The 19,739-nt window shown below is 50.5% G+C and overlaps 2 protein-coding genes and 1 pseudogene across 5 annotated transcripts in view; 1 reads left to right on the top strand and 2 right to left on the bottom strand.

Annotated features, from left to right (window-relative positions):
* PNPLA4 (patatin like phospholipase domain containing 4) overlaps positions 1–8,918 on the bottom strand; it is a 29,371-nt gene extending 20,453 nt beyond the window's left edge. For 2 of the 4 annotated variants that reach the window (XM_047714921.1, XM_047714924.1), the window contains exons 1-4: positions 8,500–8,609; positions 7,165–7,349; positions 3,447–3,541; positions 3,144–3,279 (exon numbers count right to left, since the gene is read on the bottom strand). In XM_047714921.1, coding sequence (XP_047570877.1) covers positions 3,144–3,279; positions 3,447–3,541; positions 7,165–7,349; positions 8,500–8,524 — 441 coding nt within the window. In that variant the 5' untranslated portion in view covers positions 8,525–8,609. Of the gene's footprint in view, positions 1–3,143; positions 3,280–3,446; positions 3,542–7,164; positions 7,350–8,172; positions 8,428–8,499; positions 8,610–8,809 lie in introns of those variants that run through there. The other 2 variants (XM_047714923.1, XM_047714922.1) reach the window with 2 other exon arrangements.
* Positions 8,919–17,916: 8,998 nt separating this feature from the next.
* LOC125091551 (keratin, type II cytoskeletal 8-like) lies at positions 17,917–18,779 on the bottom strand (annotated as a pseudogene).
* A 60-nt stretch (positions 18,780–18,839) lies between these two features.
* On the top strand, positions 18,840–19,716 carry LOC125091356 (keratin, type II cytoskeletal 8-like). Its single transcript, XM_047714925.1, has one exon. The coding sequence runs from the start codon at positions 18,863–18,865 to the stop codon at positions 19,472–19,474; it is 612 nt and encodes a 203-aa protein (XP_047570881.1). The 5' UTR covers positions 18,840–18,862; the 3' UTR covers positions 19,475–19,716.
* The last annotated feature ends 23 nt before the right edge of the window (positions 19,717–19,739 follow it).

Here is a 19,739-nt window from a genome sequence, read left to right as displayed (position 1 = left end):
CTGAACACTGGGAAGGAAACCCAAGGCTGTGTGCTGAGGGCCAGGGGTGCAAAGCTGCCAGGAGACCCAAGTGTGCACTGTGGTGCTGCTTCCCTGCTTGGCTCCGGGGCCTCCCGTCTCCCCGGGAGGGAGGGAGTGGAAGGGCCAGCAGGCGGCTTGCTCCTGTCCCTCCCCACTGCCCGAGGCGGTCAGAATGGCCAGCCTGCCGCATGGCTCCTCACTGGGCAATCTGCCACTGGCCTCCTCGTTACTCAGAGCACAGAAGATCAGGATGTCCCCCCCTGCGAGGGAGTCTGCTCTCTTTCCTCTCCATGCCTTCTCCTCTGCCCTCAGTCCCCACCCGGTCTTACTGTTGAACTAACTGCTTCTTAGTATTCCAGGGATGGGTTTCAGACATTTCCTAGCCACTGTCTGCCATCCAGGATCCATCCATCCTTCCAATTTGTAGTTCTGAAAAAGGTTAGAGCATTCTGCTCAATGTTTAAAATGCTTCTTGTATAACCTAGGATAAATGTTAATTATTCAATTATTCTCCTTACAAGATATTACACATTTGTGTCAACCATTTCTCTTCTGTTCAGTGAACTCAAGTAATTACACCAGTTCTCTGAATAGTTATTATCCAAAACAAAGGAAATTGAAAAAAAAAGTCATGTTTACTTACTGCAGTAGTTTGCTATTGCTGCTGTAACAAATTACTACAAACTTAGAGGCTCAAAATAACAAACAAATCTCTTACTACATAGTCTAGAAATCAGAATGTCTCGTGCAGCTACAACCCAGGTATCGGCAGGCCTGCATTCCCTCTGGGAGGCTGTAGGGGACAGTGCTTCCTGCTGGGGCACTTAAGTCCCCTTTGCCTTGCCGGCCGTCAGAGGGGAGCGGCCCACAGCGCCCACTACCTCTGTGCTCTACCAGCGTGAGAGCTGGGAACTGCAAACGTGCATGGCATCCAGGGACGATCTCCATTTTCAAGCACTTACGGATTTATTGGGACCCACCCAGATAATCCAGGGTCATCTCACCATTTCAGGATCTTTACCTTGATCATATCTACAAAATGCTTTTTGCCGTGGGAGGTGGCCTGTCCCCGGGTGCCAGAGATTACGGAGTGGACATCGCTGGAGACCACGATTCAGCCAAGCACATTGTCACATCAAAGGAACTGAGAGGAGGATAATATATCCAGCATGGGATGTCACCAAGCAGAACGTTGGACATCTGGTCGGTGGTCCCAGCCAGGCCGCTGACCAGCTCAGTCATTTTGTAAAGATCACTCAACACGTAGGACCCAGATGCTGTCTTCTTTTTCTTTCTTTTTTCTTTTTTTTTAAGTACGTTGCACCCCCATTGTGGATCCCACTGTGGGGCCTGAACTCACAGCCCTGACATCAAGACCCAAGCCATGATCAAGAGTTGGATGCTCTAGGCTCCTGGATGGCTTAGTTGGTTAAGGGACTGCCTTTGGCTCAGGTCATGGTCTCAGGGTCGTGGGATCGAGCCCTGCATCGGGCTCCCCGCTCAGTGGGGAGACTGCTTCTCCCTGTCTCTGCTCATGCTCTCTGCTGTCTCTTTCAGATTAAAAAAATAAAATCTTACAAAAAAAGAGTTGGACGCTCTATCCACCAAGCCACCCAGGCACCCCTTTGTTTGTTCCCAGTGAGGCCACTGTCACAGATGCCAGCTCAGTTCATCTACCTACCCATTCCCATCGTCAGGCACGGGGACTGTCACAGCGGACAAAACCGAGCAAACCCTGCCGGCTGGGAGCTTACACTTGTGCAAGGAAAGATCGGCGATAAACACTGAGTAAGTAAGGCAGTAAGCAACATAGCACATGTAAGTCAGGAGGGTTATGGGAACCCCAGGGGCTCTGCCACGGTCGAGAGAGAAGCCAAGGACGGACACAAGGAGCAGGTAACAACTGCACGGAATGCCTCCTGCTTTCCGACACGGTGACCGTAGCCCTGCCCAGCGCACTGACAGCTCCCCGTGTCTGCTGACACTGGCAGGTGGTGACAACCCAGGTGTGGACTGAGCAGCTCCTCCCTGTACAGCTTGCACGTCTGCACCGGATTACAGCAAAATGTCTGTTTTCTACGATGGAGAGACTGTTAATTTGTAAGCGCAAGAGTAGCACAGTCAGCACACCGAGTAAAAATATTCTAATCTATTAAGTCACAAAGTAATTTGACTTGTCAGTTCAGCATTTCATTAGGCATTTCAGATTATATCATTCACACAGTAGAACTCCAACAGTTAGACTCGATAGTAAAAATCAATGCGTTCATCATGTAATTCAGGCAGAAGTTTCCCCACTTACCCTCAATCCATCGCCCACCGCTGTGTCCAAACACGCATTCTTCACATTGTGGGAAGCTGGCCGTGATGCCCACCAAAGGGAAAACAGAGAAAAAACTGCCCGGCTTTTGTAAGAAAAGTGCACTCTTTCCAATTTACAAATATTTGATGTATTACCTTAGCAAGCACACTGTATTTGCAACTCTAGCCAAAGTATTTCCCAGAGATAATAAATTCGCAACTGAGCAACTTTCAAATGTGTAGAAAAAGCATGAAAACAGAATGGGAGGATGAAATGGAACGTTAGATGGGGACGTCGAGAGACCCAGGGTCCAGAATGCCTCCCCGCAGCCGGTCGGTATGACCCTGGTGCACGTCACGTAAAATCTCTCCACCCGTTTCCTCTCTTTAAAAGAAGAAAGCAGTAAAAGGGCAGGAGTCACACCTGCCCTCCCTGATGTACAGAAGGCCTGCGTAGGACTGAATAAGATCGTACAGGAACAAAGTCTTCCGGGAATGGGGAGATACCAGCGACGTCATGCCAGGCACTCAGTACCACTGTGCTCCCCAGTTGCATGGGCGACCCGCCTCCCAGTGGCTCGTGGGCAAGCCAGCAATCATGGGGAAAGCACAGACCCAGTACGGGAGGTGCGGGGGCCTCCGAGGTGGCCTCTGAGGGACACCGGTTAAGCCACTCACCACCCACATCACTGATTGAGCCCTCATCGTGTCCTGAGCATGACAGGAAACCTTGGTTCTAAAGAACACGGTGATGCCCATGGCCTGGGGGAAGGAATTAAGTCCTCGCTGAATCTCTCCGCCGTGAGATACGGCTGCGTTACCTTAATGAGGTCCTCCCTGGAGGGAAAGTTGGACACCAGGTAATTTTCTCTGGTTTTGGTGTTCGTGATGGATACGTGCAGGCGGCTGTGGGCCAGCTCATGAGCGTTGGGAGGGAGAATCAACTCCATTCCGCTTCTAAAGAAGAAAAAGTGGCCTGCGTTATTCACCTTGAATTATTGAACGCCTTGTAAATATTTTAGAAGGGAGAACGCTGCCCCGAGCGTTCCCCAGTTTACACAGAGCGTCCTCAGCTGTCTGTCCGCACGCGCTTTGAGGGAAATGTTCTATATTCATGTATGTACCTCAGTCGGGCCATGAAATCATAGCCGGGTGTCACCGCCCCAAAAGACTGCCTTCGGATTTCTTCGGCAAACTCGTAGGTAAATTCATTACATTCCTGAAAAAGAAAAAAAATGGGTGAACCTATGATTTGTAGATAAAGAGAAAATTCCTTCTTTTTCCAGAATTCTCTGGCCATCCCACAAGGCACCTGGACCCGACATCTTATAAACCCAACATTCAGCCTTCGGTGCCCCTTTCTTTCCCAGCTGCGTGAGTTCCCACCCGACCCGTCCTCACCCCACTATGCTTAGTCCCCTGGCGAGCTATGCGGCTCCCAAATCCAGTTTTTTTTCCCCCCTTTCTTTTTAAACCACCTCTAAGGGCTTTGCCCACATCTGGGAAATCCTTGACGGCTCAATTCTGATTCTCATTTAGCACATGTCTTCAGCACAACTGTCCTCCTCTCCCATTCCAATTTTGTGACCTCTGATATAGTCTGATTGCAACAGTTCTGATTACTAAGGACGATAGCAATGACCAAGAGAGGAGTCGTGATGATGATCGGTCTTGGGCATTGGGAGCCTTCAAGTGGTGAGGAGCGTGGGCATGTACTGTGCTGGGACTCCCTGATGCAGATTCTGGAAGCTCATACTCTCGTAACCCTGGGAGGTGGATATAATACCCCACTTGACGAGTCAGAAGACAAAGGCCTGGGAAGATTAAGCGTCTTTCCCAATAGCTCATCAAAACTCGTCCAGACTCAGGGTCTGAATCCAGGTCTCTCTCTATTAACTCACACACAACACAACCTGTACTGGGTCCTAGGCACTGGGACTCGGGTGCAATGAAGTACCAAGAGGCCTTGCCCTCCTGAGACCGAGGACTGCTTCTGCGTAGATCCCAGAACGCGACGAGAGCGCTGTGAAAGTGCAATAAGTGGAATCAAGCCCCCCTCCCCCAAAGATGGCTACATTCTAGTCTCTGGATTCTGTGACGGTTTCCTTACAGGACCAAAGGGATTTTGCAGAAGTGACTAAGTGAAAGATTTTGAGATGGGGAGGTTATCCTGGCTTATCCAGGCGAGGCCTGTGTCATCGCAAGGATCCCTGTAAGTAAAAGAGGGAGGCTCGAGTGTCACAGCCAGAGACAGAGACTGGAAGGGGGTGCGCTTAAGGCTTAAAGACGGAAGGAAGGGCCATGAGCGTAGGCATGCACGCTGCCTGCAGAAACCGTAAAGGGCAAGGAAACAGATTCTCCTCCAGAGCTCCCAAAGGGAGCACTGCCTGGCTGAGAACTTGGTTTTAGCCCAGGGAGACCCTTCCAGAACTATGACCTCCAGAAATCTAAGACGATAATTGTGTGTTGTTTTAAGCCACTGAGTTTGTGGTCATTTAGTGTCAGGAGCAACAGAGATATTACACAGTGGGCGTCAGCCAAGGCTTGCCTCCAGGGAGACAGCTAGGGTAAGATCTAACATGTGAGGAGGAGCGGGACAGGAGATGGGGGCAGATGAGGAAGACTGGCAGGGACATCTGGGAGCACAAGCCAGCAAGGGCCACTGGCCTGAAAGTCATCATCATTAAGCCAGTGGAGAACCAAGTCACAGGGGCTCACGGGAGGCAGCCCAAGAAGTCTCCATCCTGTCCTAAGGTCAAACAGAGCCCTGTGGGTGGCAGGGGAGGGGAGGGGGAGTAAGACAGCCAGATTTGTGTTTGTGAGGTGGTGGTTTCTGGTCGTGAGTGGACACGGGGCTGCTGTCAGGAAGCTGCCCCCAAGATGCGTGCTCCTTCTACCAGGGCAGATTGCCCACTGAACATACTTTCTTGTATTAATTTTACTTCCACACACACACACACACACACACACACACACACACTCCCCTGACCGCACTGGAACCCGATTAAGCAACGGACTTACTCATCTTTGTGCTCTCCACTGTACCTCACACCGTGCCTTGCAAATTATGGGCTGAGCAAAGGCCTGCAGCACTGAGCTGTTCCATACGGACGTCTAAATTTGCCTGCCACCTAAAATACATCCAGCATCAGGTGCTCCTCTTAATTATACATGCATAAACTCAGAACTAGATTAATTACTCACGTATTTGTCACAACACCGCAAAGCTCGAGGAACCATCCGCAAGAGCTAACACGGATGTAAGTAGAAAGCAGTTTGCTAAAAAACTCAAAGCAATGGTGTATTTCCAATGCTAAAAACAAAAGAAATAAAATAACCTTAAGTCGTTGGGCTGAAAGTTTATTTTGACAAAGGAGAAATGAGGATGGTCCAGGTAAAGACAGAGAATCGTTTCATACCTTCCAGTGTGAGCACCCCGTACGTCCTGCTCCTTTACGCACCCACAGCCCACCCAATCTCACCCACACAGCTAGACAATACAGCAGGGTCTCGGATTCACTGAAGAAAGATACAAGAACAGGTAATCTGGCTTGAGATACGATATCAAGTCTCAGATCCAAAGGAACTGTCTCTGTCTGAACACCACAGAATTTCAGTTAAGTGGCTATATTATGGCAGTATTTCTGAGTCACATTACTCGTAAAGCACACTTAATACAGTTCTAAATCTGAAGATTCAGAACTAAATCTGTTCAATTGCAAAGCTGAGGATTTGCGCCACGTCACGGAAAGATGGCATTGAGGAGGCGAAAACAACCGCTTCGGTGTCCCTGGCCTCAAGAGTTCTGGAAAGGAACTAGCTTGCAAATCCAGCTCCTATGGTCCTGCTAGCTTTGGGGGGGGTGGGAGGTGGGGGTTGTGTTCACACCTTACGTCTATGTTCGCTGCCTTCAGGTTCTCGTTCTGTGCAGTGTGTACAGCACCGCATCCGTTCCCTGGTTTCCCAGAACGCAACCGTGCAGAGACAGGAAGAAAACCTAAGTGGGTTCTCGTAGGACTGGCTTCAAATCCAGTATTTCCTACATAAGCAGCTCATCCTAGGTGATGAGAACAAGAGTCTGGATGTTTCAAGTTTTGTAGTTTTGACATTTTAAATGGGACTTAAATTTATTCTCGGGCACGAACGTGTTCGTTATTGAGTGGTTGTTCAAAGCCACTAGAGTGTGTAAGTTACGAGTGAATAGGATTTTCAGCACCTATAGAAGAAGACAGTTCTCCCAGTCAGCAAATGCAGCATTGCTGTTTAGAAGCAGAAAGCATTTTTACAACATAGATGGCATCCAGTGTAATACCTAAAGAAGGTTAATTTTCATTACTTCTGGACAGACTGCTTAGAATTCAGAGTTTTTTAACCAGGAGAATGAAAAATAAAATCTCTACATCATTCTGATGAATAGGAATTCTTGGTCCACCTTTTCCTTTAGACACCTGTCTGTAAACAGGAGGGAACAAAGCGTTATCAGCCCTGTGTTCCGGGTCTTGAAAACAGGGCTGGTTGTTCTCATGATTAGATAAAGAAGAAATACCCTTTGCTTGAAAGAAACAGAGAGCTGGGACCTTGAAACTAAATAGACACCCAAGGGTGGGAAGGGTGGGGGGGAAGGCATTTTATTTCCTTGTCTCACTGTGATCCGAAATAATCTTTCCCAAATCCAGAAGACAGGTGCATAATGATTAATTTTTGAAAGAAAACTCTTAACCTTTTGTGTTAGCCAGGCAAAGGATTATTTCTCTGCAGTTCACTTGGTGGGGGTAGCCTTCATGTCGGTGGCCGGGTGTTAGTTTGCTGGCGAGAAATGCAGCCCGCTTACAAGTTCATTACCTCTATTTTCTCTGGTGCGGTCAGCAGGACTGTTGCCACCAAGGATCCCGCAGAAGCCCCTGCAAAGGCCTTGACAGCCTTCAGGAGCTTCTGGCCGTGTCTACAAAGTGCAGATGCTGCCCCCAAGTGGTAAATGCCCAGGAACCCGCATGCTGCAAAGGATAAGTTGATGTGCTTCATTCTAGCTGCAAAAAAATAAAAATAAAATTAAATAAAAATAAAAATACCCAAAACAAAAAACAAAAAAGGCCGTCAGTCGGTACAGTTTATTGCACATGCTGTGTTGTCTCATGCCTCATCCTTCCAAGGTTTTGTTTTAATACAAATGTTCTGTGCTCAACACGGTATCGTCCATGAAAATCTCATTCAATATCAACATTTTCAAGGAAACTTTTTTTTTTTAAAAACCCTCATCTTGGTCCAATACAGCTGTATTAATTTTTAAAAAGGGAAGTGCCCTATGTCTTCATCACCTAGAGTGTGCAAATCTGCTATTTGATGTGCCCGGCAAGAAACAGATCACTACGTTACATGTGGCAAGGACTCTGGTCTTTTGTCGTTGTTGTTCTTGATCTTTTTTTGAACTTCTTGGGGGACGGCTACTCTTGGGAAGGTGGATTCGCTACACAGTAGCGAGTTCCAAACAAAGTAGCGAGTTCCAAACAAAGGACACGCGAGCTCGCGGCGAGAGCATCACCGCATCTCAAAAGCCCCTGCCTCCCTGGGCCCACACTCGCGTTGCAGGCACCCGTGTAGATACTGAAGGACCCCAAACCCCAACCCAAAGGAACACACGAAAGGGATGCCCACAAAGCGGTGCATGGACGGGCTTGCCCAGGTTCTCGAGACAGAGGTCACGGCCGGCAAGGGCATTTGAAGGCCCCGAGGCAGGTTATTCGCGGCACTCGCCCACTCGTGATCAGTTAAACGATGCAAGTATTTTCCCGGAGGCTCGGTGGGCCCGAGGGGCACAGGTGCACGCCTTTGCGCAGCAGCAGAGCGGCTCACCTGGAGGCCCCTCGGGGTCTCGTCCCCGCCCCTCCCCCACGCCGGGGCGTTCAGCCCGGGCCTCGAGTACAGGGGCCTAAGACCTTCGTTGGGCTCGGGAGCGGGCTCGGCCCGCGTAGCCGAGCCCCGGTTTGGGTATCGTTTGGGCAGAGTGGACTGGAGTGGGGGCGCTCAGCGTCCAGGCGGCAGTACGCGCAGGCCCAGCATCACTGCGGGGCCTGGGGACCTGGTAGGGGGGGCGGGGGTCGCCGCTCCGACCCGCCCACCTCGGGGAGAGACCTCTGCGGACCAGAGCCCGCCCCGCGCCCGCCCAGCGCTCCGCCCTACCAATGCAGCTCTGAGGCACCTCCATGTTGAGCGGCCCCCTAACCCGGAAGGCGGGGCCGCGCCGTCACTCAACAAGGCTCCGCCAATCAGAATTGCCCCACGCTCGCGGAGGGCCTGCCCAGGAAGGTCTCGCGGAACAGGGTCGAGGAGGGCCTAGCGGCGCGGGGCTGCGACGTCATCAAGCCGACGCCCACTGCATTTAAGCCACCGGGCTCAAGATGGCGGCGCACAATCGGACGCTTGACCCCGGTGTCTGGGGCGCGGGTAGGGCACCAGTGTCATCTCGAGTCCTGCTGTGTTGGATACGCACCGATGCGCGTTCGTGCGCCCGCGCGTCTTAGCGGCACCTGCGGGCGGGCCCGTCACTTGCGAGTTTGCTCGCCCTGAACGACCCTCGTTGGCGGCGCCCCGGATGTGCTTGCCCCCGCCCGCGTCTGTGCCCCGGAAGTGGTTCTCCCCTTGTTTTCCTCACTCTGGGGGCGGTCCAGCGGGCCGCGAGGGCGGCGTCCACGTGCCTGGACGTGGGCAGGCGGCCTCCTTCCGTGTTCAGCGCCTCGGGCGTTTTTATCTAAGCGTTTCGGGAGAGCTCGCACGTGGGCTTCGGGCGCCGTCCGCCCTGGACTCCTGAGGCTGGGTGACCCCGGGTAGCTTGCCTGACCTCTCTGAGTTTCTCGGGGGACCTGTCTGCCCTGTGGGATGCGGGCATCGGCGCTGGTGCTCAGTCCTGGAGCTCGAGGCGCACAGCAGGCCCGCAGCCCACGGCCTGTTTCGTCGGGCGGCACGCGTGGCTCGGGGTAGACTCAGGACAGGTGGACGCGGTGGCCCGGCCCGCCGACCTGCCCCGTCGGCCAGCTGCTGCCCTGCCTGGGCCTAATACGCGTGCCCGAGGAGCCACAGACTCCTGCTTGGAGGTTGCCCGCGGCCCCTGGCTGCACGACAGGCTTCCTCTGCGGCTGCGGAGCAGAAACAGCCCTGCGCCCGGGGCCTGCGTTCCAAGAGCCAGAGGAGGGCAGGCCCCGCACAGCCTGCAGAGGGGCTTTTTCTGCCCCCCTGTTTGGGGTGCCGGGACCAGGGCTCGGGCCCACCGCACCGGTGCTTGGGCCCACCTGCACGTGAGGACTCAGGGAGACCTTGTATCCTGCGCTGAGACCCTTGATGCTGGCGACCCCGTAATGCCCCAGCATGGCCCAACTCCTGTGCGAGTTCTTGACCGCCCTGAGAATGGAGGGGAGGCTGGGCAAGTGTCCTTGGGGGAAATGCAGAAGGACAAGCGCTTGGTTCTGGCACTCCGGAGCAGACAGTGGTCCTCGCCTGAGACCGCCCTCCAGGAAACTTCCCAGAAAGGACAAAACTGAGGTCTCCTAGCCGAGCTCCTGATGCAGAACCTGCATGTCAGCAGAGCCCCCCGGGGCTGGCCATGCTTATAAAGTCTGGGAAGGCCCCTGTCTAGCGGGTGGGGTGCTTGGGCTCACGGAGATGCGATGACATCTGAAGTTTAGGGAGAGACAGAGCCCTCCCGGCCAGATGCTGGCAGGGGCATAGCCCGTCAGCTGTGTTTTGCAGCTGGACGCAGCCACCAGGCCGATTCCCGAGATGAAACCGTTGTCACCGGGCAGCTTGGATGAACATGGGACTGCGAGAGCCTTGGCGGAAAGGGAAGGGCACATCTCCCGCTAGGAGCACAACTGCCGGTGAGTCACATTCCACTACCTCTGAGTGTCACGGGACAAGCGTTCCCAAAGTGCCAAAAGTTCATTCTTACCTTGTTAAACTTTCTTTTAAAAATTAGTCTCCTTCTCTCCCCCTCCACCACCCCCTGGCCGTCTGTCTCTTCCCCTAATCATATTCATATGCAGCTAATTAACACGCTCAGCTCCCTGAGGTAAGGAAGGATTTCCAATGCATTCACATTTCGTTTTTGCAATTTAAGGGCCAGCCATAACATTTAGGGTGTCGTCAATAAATATATTTTGCGTGCTGGATTTAAGTAAATTACTCTTCTGGATATAGAGTAATTTAATTGCCCTTTAAGACCTCTTTTTTTTTTTTTTTTTTTAATTTGCTGGTTTTGCTTCTCGGTGTTGCTTAGTAGTTTAGTTTTGAACTGGTTTATTTAACCATTTATCACACGTTTCTTAAGCTGCTGGTCCGGGGCTTACAAAGTTGGGGGGAATTCAGTTCTTCCTCATCAGAGATGCAGACTCTAGTGGGCAGGGAGTCGGTTGATGGATTGATTGTTAGACCTGATCCTGTGCGGGTCCCGGGCACGCAGGTGCTCTGGATGGGAGCACTGAGCTGGGGAGTAGGAAAGTCTTAACTCGAAGAGACACCTGGAGAGAAAACAGACTGAACCTGACTCTCCTTTCCCTGTGCCTGGCGTCATCCCACAAGATTTTATCGTGTGTTCCACAAAGAGGGACAAGGGTACAGAAGAAGGGTTATTTGCCACACTTTGGCCCCCAGGACAGTACCGTCTCTCAGCGTTTCTGAGTCTAATCTCTTCTTCCAGTCTGCTCTGCTCCTAGTGTTATTTTCCCATGTTACCACCTTAACACATACTAGTACCTCTAGGGGGGGCATTCATTGCCCCCTGCAACACCCTTGTCCTCCCTCCTTTTCGGGGAGTCCTCACCCTGTCACCTCCTCCTCGAATCTTGGATGCTGATCCTGATTTCAGGAGGATGCGGCCACACTGTTGGAGTGCACAGCGGTGCCCTTTTCGGGGGGCAGGAGCATCGTGTAGTAACAGTCCGTGTTGGCCTGCACTTTGTGCCTACCTGAAGCATTCCCTCGTTTTAAAAGCACCGTGGAATTCGGAGGGAGGCGAGTTTGCAGTCATGGAGGAGAACTTCCCCACTAAACATAGGGAGACAGGCCGTGTCCCTTCCTAGGGGTGGCTGTCTCTAAAGAAGGACACGTAGTCACCAGTGAATGCCGCCACCCAGAGGTGGCCAGCCCCCAAGTAAAAGCAGCGTAGGGGGAGTTAGGGCTGGGAAACAGAGAAGCAGGGGTAAGGTGTGAGCGCATTTCTTGAGCCTGTGGCTACAGCTGTGATTGTCTCAGAGTTACTCCCCAGCGGCTCCCCCCCTTTCCTGTTTGCTTTCTGAAGGTAAGAACCATGTTTCTAAATCTCGCAAGACAGTTCTCACTAAGAGATGCACTTCTCCCACTGCGCCTGACCACTTTCTCTCTCGACCAGTTTGCTGGAAGAACCGGTTACTCTAAAGGAACAGTAACAGAAACACACACACACACACACAGTGGCGAGGGGCAGAAGGTGGGGGAGAAGCCGACTTCCTACAGAGCAGGAGCCTCTCTTGGGGCCAGATCCTGGGAAGTCAGGATCTTGTCCTGAGCAGAAGGCAGACGGTTAACCAACTGAGCCACCCAAGCGCCCCTAAGTGAATCCTTTCTAAATGGGAAAATATTTTTTCAAGAGATACATGAATTTTGTGTTTTATGTATTTCTGTTACATATGTGTATATGCGTGCATAACAAAGGAGTTCTATAACATCTGAAAACATTTCCAAGTAGACATTCTACTTTAGAAAAGTGTGGTTTATTTCTGGTTGGACGCATCTAGGAGTATAGAGTCACCTATAGGTCTCTACATGGCAGAGAAACTGAATACCAAGTCGTTTCTATGAAACAGACATCTTTAAAATTTGACATTGATTTATAAGCTCGTTTTATTTCTAACCGTTTAAGCGTCATTCTGACTGAACACATTCCCAACGTGCTACGCGTTTGCACTGGACGGCAGAGACGGTGAAGATGTTCCGAGCGTTTCCACTGTCCTATACGAACGAATTACGGCACTTGCAGGTGATGTTGGACATAAGCATAAGATAGAGCATCTTTTAAAATGGGCGTTCTTAATCTATTTTATGGGAAAGAGGTGTAGGTCTTTGATACCCACGTGGTCGGGTTGGGCTACCAAATGCATTAGAGTGTCCAAAATATCTCAGAAAAGCACAATAGAGGAAAATCCGTGTCCTCTGCTCTGTATGCTATGTTGCCCCACAGCTGTACTCCGTGACCTGGCCACACTCGTGGTCCACGGTTTGTACAGGTAGATGGAAATTGTCTTTCGTGCTCTCCTTACATGATGTTCTTACAGCGGAAGTGAGCATTAGGGAGATAATGTAAATGTCAGGTAAGTTAAATTGTTGAGTGGCAAACAGAATGTCAGCTTTGGTGCCTTCAGCTTTATTAAATTTACCAAAATACTCTCTTTTAATGTGGAGGACTATATTTATTTATTTATTTATTTATTTATTTTTAAGATTTTTATTTATTTATTTGACAGAGAGAAATCACAAGTAGGCAGAGAGGCAGGCAGAGAGAGAGGAGGAAGCAGGCTCCCTGCTGAGCAGAAAGCCCGATGCGGGGCTCGAACCCAGGACCTGGGATCATGACCTGAGCCGAAGGCAGCGGCTTAACCCACTGAGCCACCCAGGCGCCCCTGGAGGACTATATTTAAACATCGCTGCTGCTTTTATCCAGAGAAACACCCTAATTGATAAAACATCCAATTACCTAATCACCTCACTTCAAGGAGACAAAGATTTTAGTCTGTTTCCTATTTGCAAAACGCCTTCCTTTCCTGAGCTCCTGCTTCTGTTTACTGCCGTCTCATTATTAATAACGACTTCACCACTGACCTTCCTCCACCTGCCAGTCCTTCATTCGCGTTGTCTTGTGTAACTTTTGCAACGAGGATGAAAGGAAGAAATACACGCAGTAGGTGAAAATGGGGAATGAAAACAATTTTCCCACATCTGCACAGATGCACAGATGATCCGCCCAGGTCCCCTGCATCCCCAAGCACGCCCTGTGCAGAGACTCGGCTCTCCTACACAGTTTCGGCAGCGAATTAATACAGAATTGAGCTCTTGTTCTGTGCTGACTTGTGCTGTGACGCCACCATAGGCTGCGGAACCTTGAACCGCTTCTTTCTCTGGTCAGAGTTTGTAATGACTGTTCATTCCTATTTAGATATATACGATTTTACTGAAAAGTGGTACAAGTCCTTAGTCCTTATGACCTATACATTTGTTTATTTACTTAAAGCATTTGGAGAACTCGTTTGTTCATAGCTGGGAAAGAAAAAAATACAGGCAACCCAGAAATTAATGAAAGCTCGCCTTTCTGCACTTTTCCATCTCAGCAGTAACTCATTTTGATGATGACTTTTCCTGGAAGCTGCGACGTAGAGTAGGTTATTGTAAAAAGAGGCTCATTTCCTGTAGGAGCAATGTCATAAAAGGCCATCATGTCACGGACCAAGGCCTTAACTCCAAAGAAACTGTTTATCCAATCACTTATCTTTATACCTTTGCTCACTCCGTAAACTGTGTTTGGTGTCTAATACATGACAAGGACTGGACTAGGCATTAGGGAAAAAGAAAATCCTGAAGATAAACTTCTTGCCTTCAGCTCACTGTGTTTTCTTACTGGAATGTCCTTGCACAATTTTCTGTTCGGTTCAGTCCTACTTATTCTTCAAGGCCGAGAGTCGGCTCTGCTGCCTCCTTATATCCTCTTAGATGGTGTTCAGCCGCCTTCTGTCAGTATTTGCCTTACCTTCCTCTCTGCTGGTGCATGAGGCATTGCCATAGCATCTAGGACTCTATTTTGGCAGACTTGTGTTGCCTCCACACTCTGTGCTCGGTTCATTCGGAGCAGGGACTGTCTTGTACTTTTTGGTTTTTGCCAGGTTCTGGAAGAGAACTGAAGACTCGTAAATATTCGTAAGTGTGGGGGCACCTTTAGTTGGCATGTTTCAGATATCTAACTGGATTAAGCAGGAAGTGAATTACTAGTTGAAATAATCTCAAAGTTTAGACGCCGGGCGAACTGCAGGTATGGCTGGATCAAGCACTTGGGTTTCATTTAGTTTCGTTCTGCAGGTAGGGCATCTCCAAGAGGTCGCTGGCTCCACATATCTCTTTGCCTATCACTGTCCACCTCCCAGACTTAGGAATCAAGACTCCTGCTGGTTCTGTTTTTATCACAGGACTATCCCTGAATGAGTCATTTATTGGGGTGCCTGGGTGGCTCAGTCAGTGAAGCGTCTGCCTTTGGCTCAGGTCATGATCCTGGAGTCCTGGGATTGAGTCCCACGTCAGGCTTCTTGCTCAGCAGGGAGTCTGCTTCTCCCTCTCCCTCTGTGCTCGTCCGTGCTCGCTCGCTCTCTCTGTCAAGTAAATAAATAAAATCTTTAAATAAATAAATCAACATTTCTGCTATAGTATGCAATAAATATTTGTTGAATTAAACACAAGGAAAAATGCAGGTATAATCTCTCTATGAAACAGCAGAAATGTATTTACTCCTTAGGTCTATAAAACTGTACAATACATAATCATCTGATGAGTATTCCCCCAGAGAAAGAACACAGTTGTGGTGTTTGCTGCCTTGAGAAGTTAGTTGCGATGTCAGTTCTGTTCAGTACAGTACGTATAGTAAGTATTAGTTAGCATAAATGGCGTGTAGCCTTCTATTAGCAATAGTATTGTTTGGCCTTTGTTTTTGAATTACTTGGGATACTTGGTATGTTGCTCATCAAGTCCGTGTAAATGGATGGGAATGCTTCACCATGATAAATTTCCTATAGGAAGGTGTGGTACGCTTGAAGCTGTAGCAAGCATCTTATCTTAGACCTAGGGTCACAAAAACAGATGCTAGCAAATGTTTGTTTTTGACACAGTGACAATAATGGCAATGCCATTCTACCAACAATATTTCACAGAATAGAACGTGCTCCCAAATGTCTTTTCATTTCTAATTTTAAACCATTTTGAAAAAAAGTGTGGTCACCATTTAGTAAGCGTCCACTACTATATCTCTTACTTTCTTTTAGAACTGTAAAGAAGTATATAATTGACGCAAACTCTTAAAAACAATCCTTTTTTTCCTCTAAGATTCTTTTATTAGAGTGCACGCACACACATGAGCAGTGGAGGGAAAAGGCAGGGGGAGAGGGAGAAGCAGGCTTCCCGCTGAGCAGGGACCCTGACGTGGGACTCGATCCCAGGACTCTGGGAGCATGACCTGGACTGAAGGCAGACGCTTCACCGGCTGAGCCACCCTGGTGCCCCTCAAGAGCATTTGTTACAGTATCTTCACTGAATTTCTAAGGTAAAAATGACATCCCCAGCTACACAGGTGTGTTCCCTCTTTGAAACACTACAGAATGAACAGTGACGATAGATCCAAAGTCTGCGATTGGAAAGGACCCAGCCTGACATGTAACAGACTGCCGTAATTTCAAGATCTGTGTTGGCTTGAACATTCAGGACGCAGGCTGCAGAGTAGGAACTAATGACATGTGACGGTACTACGTGGTAGTGTTTGTTGAATTAGACAGCCTGGTGCGCTTTTGCCCGAGGGGAAAACAATTCCCGAGTTCCGATGAACTGTCCTAGATCCCTGTAGGCGCATATATTTAAAATAATGAACATAGAATTCGTTCTCTGGGTAGAGAAGCTGGCAAGTTCAAAGTCATTCCAACCACATCCATTGCCTCGGGAAGCCTACCTCCAGGTGTGGGCCCGCCTAATAGTAGCTTCGCGTTTGTGGATTTCTCGTGGACGGCCGCTAGCTCTACTGAGGTTGTCATTACAAGCACCAGGCTTGCTTTCGAGTTTGTTATTCTCGCTCGCTCTCTTCGCCGTGGGGTGCGCGATCCCACTGTTAACATAGTTTTAGAGTGCCATATTAAGAAAGTTGGCTTTTCATACATTGTATAAGCCTTGGACTAGCCATAGCTTCACATCTCACTTAAAAAGCAATGGTAGAGGCACCTGGGGGGCTCAGTTAAGCATCTGCCTTTGGCTTGGGTCATGATCCCTGGGTCCTGGGGTAGAGTCCCGCATCGGGCTCCCTGCTCAGCAGAAAGTCTGCTTCTCTGTCTGACCCCTCTTTGTCTCACGGTCTCTCTCTCAAATAAATAAAGCCTTTTTAAAAAATCGTAATAGCTAATAATAAGCAATTTATGGTTACTGAGCGTGTAGCGTGTATCAGACTCTTTGTTAATCATACATGCGTCACCTCAGTCTTGAGAATAGATGCTCAGGATGACATTAAGAAAGTGTCCTCACCGACATGCTAAGACAGTTTTCCCAGACGATCTGGACAATGGGGAGCAAGGGAAAGAAACCCAGGTTCATCAGAGCTCAGAACTGTACTCTTTGTATCGCCAGAACCTAATAAAGGCTGGGTTTTTTGTTTTGTTTTGTTTTATTTATTTTTTAATTTTATTTATTTGACAGAGATCACAAGTAGGCGGAGAGGCAGGCAGAGAGAGAGAGGAGAAAGCAGGCTCCCTGCCAAGCAGAGAGCCTGATGTGGGGCTCAATCCGAGGACCGTGGGATCATGACCTGAGCTGAAGGCAGAGGCTTTAACCCACTGAGCCACCCAGGTGCCCCAAGGCTGGGTTTTTTTAAAGTGATCTCTGCAGCCAGCGTGGGACTCATTCTCACAAACCCAAGACCGAGAGTTGCACACTGCATGGACTCTGCCCAGCACCCCCGCGAAGGCTGGGCTTCATATATAGTCTGTCGAAAGTGTTACCGCTCTCTTAGACTTTCCATTTCCCCATGGTTATCCGTTGGCCTGCCCTCAGAGAGTTGAGGAAACTTCTGGTCCTTGATTTTGTTCAAGGAACTCAGTTAAAATGATAGTCGCAGTTACGCACAGCAGATTCTCAGAGATGTTTGCCCTTCATTAATGAGTGACTTCCACAAAAGAGGCTGTGTATTCTCCAAGATGACGTGCATAATCCCACGGAAACTGATACCACGTGGAGCCAACCTGCGTGGGAAAATCGGCTGCCTGGACGCGTGTTGTGTTCTGGGACTCTTTCCCGGCTGCCCCCTGCTGGGAGGTCCCATAGAGCGGGGACCCGTCACTCACGACAGAAGGCTGTCAATGCCCAGTGCCGGGAAGAAGCTCCAGGGAGGTCTCAGTTTCATGTGGCCTCTGTGCAGGCGGAAACGCACCTTCCCGTATGGCGCCACGCCCCGCGTCACCTCCGCAGCAGTCAGAAAGGGTGCACAGCATTTCCTGCTGTCCTCTACTTGCTGCTTCAAAAGGGCTGGTGGCTTGGGGTTGTCAGGAGTGAAAGGTCCATGTAGGAGTAGACGCGTGAACACTGGAAAGCAGATAAGTTAGGTGTGTGGTGGTCCTTTGGGTCCCCGTCCTCTCTGGCTTTCCTCACCTGTACTCTGCACGGCTCTTAACTGATTTCAAACGTAGACGAACTAGATCCTCTCCCGAAATGGAATTATCTCAGATGGTTAGAGATACTTGTTTAGACTGTTTTTAATGTTTGATTGTATTTAAAATGCTCATTGTGGTGCCAGTTAAGGCACTAGTTAATATTAAGTCCACATTATGAATTCGCTTTTTTTTAAGTGAAGAAGGTTAAATTTAAAAAAGAAGCATGATTGGCGATGTCCTCATACTGGGCCTTGACCTCGGCGATGATGCCGTCCAGGTCCAGGGAGCGGCTGTTGTCCATGGATAGGACCACAGACGTGTCCGAGATCTGGGACTGCAGCTCACGGATCTCCTCTTCATACAGCTGCCTTAAGAAGTTGATCTCGTCGGTCAGCCCTTCCAGGCGGGACTCAAGTTCTACCTTGTTCGTGTAAGCTTCGTCCACATCCTTCTTGATGAGGACAAATTCATTCTCCATGTCTGCACGCTCTTTGATCTCCTCCTCATATTTATTCTTGAAGTCCTCCACCAGCCCCTGCATGTTGCCAAGCTCCACCTCCAGCTTCAGCTTCTCCTGGCCCAGGGTGTCCAGCTGCCGCCGGAGGTTGCTGATGTAGCTCTCGAACATGTTGTCTATGTTGCTGCGCGAGGTCTTCTGCTGCTGTAGGAGGCTCCACTTGGTCTCCAGAACTTTGTTCTGCTGCTCCAGGTGCCTCACCTTGTCGATGAAGGAGGCAAATTTGTTGTTAAGGGTCTTGATCTGCTCCTTCTCCTGGGTGCGCACAGCTTGGAAGTTGGGATCCACTTCCAGCTTAACGGGATTCAGCAGGCTCTGGTTCACTGAGACGGCCGTGATGCGCCCCATACCCCCGGCCCCGCCGCCGTAGGCCCCGACCACACTCATGCTGCTGTTCAGCCCCCCTCGGAAGCTGCCGCCCACCCGAGAGAAGGCGGACGAGCTGATGGAGGAGTGGATGCTGCAGGCCCGGGGCCGGCGGTGGACACCCTGTAGGACTTCTGGGTCCCCCTGACGGACATGGTGGAGGCCGCAGTGGAGGCTGGCGTGGAGGCGAGTAGGCTGAACCTGACAGAGGTTCTACAAGGGGCCGAGAAGCTGCTTCTAGGTGCCTGAGACCATGTACCAGATCAAGTACGAGGAGCTGCAGACATTGGCTGGGAAGCATGGGGATGACCTCCGTCGCACGAAGACGGAGATATCTGAGGTGAATCGGAGCATCAGCCCACTCCAGGCTGAGATCGAGGCCCTCAAAAACCAGAGGGCTGCCCTGGAGGCTGCCATTGCCGATGCTGAGCAGCGCGGGGAGCTGGCCATTAAGGACGCCAATGGCAAGGTGGCCGAGCTGGAGGCCGCCCTGCAGCGAGCCAAGCAGGACATGGCCCGGCAGCTGCGCGAGTACCAGGAGCTCATGAACGTCAAGTTGGCCCTGGACATCGAGATCGCCACCTACCGCAAGCTGCTGGAGGGCGAGGAGAGCCGGCTGGAGTCTGGGATGCAGAACATGAGTATCCATACTAAGACGACCAGCGGCTTCTCAGGTGGCCTGAGCTCGACCTATGGGGGCCTCCCAAGCCCTGGCCTCAACTATGGCCTGAGCTCCTTTCAGTCCAGCTTTGGCTCCTCCGGGTCCTTCAACCGTGGCAGCTCCTCCAAGGCTGTGGTGGTGAAGAAGATTGAGACCCGTGACGGGAAGCTGGTGTCCGAGTCATCTGATGTCCTGTCCAAGTGAACAACCACCGTGGTCCCATCCAGCCTCCCCGCTCTCGTGGCTGCCATAGAGCCTTTGAGGGAAGGAGCTGTGGAGGGGAGCATTGGGAACAGGAGACCCACCTAAGACTCACTCAGCCCCAGTCCTCAGCCTGCCCCTGGGGGGAGTCTGCTGCCCTGGGGACCCCCTCTTGTCCATGCCTCCAACTAAAAGCCAATTTGAGTGTCTTGTCCCAAATAAAGCCTCAGCCGGCTCTGCCCATCCCCCCAAAAAAAAAAATTAAAAA

Source organism: Lutra lutra, chromosome X, assembly GCF_902655055.1.
Source record: "Lutra lutra chromosome X, mLutLut1.2, whole genome shotgun sequence".
Taxonomy (NCBI): Eukaryota; Metazoa; Chordata; class Mammalia; order Carnivora; family Mustelidae; genus Lutra; species Lutra lutra.
Note: the sequence above shows the minus strand (reverse complement) of the source record. Positions and strands in the feature narration are given on the sequence as shown.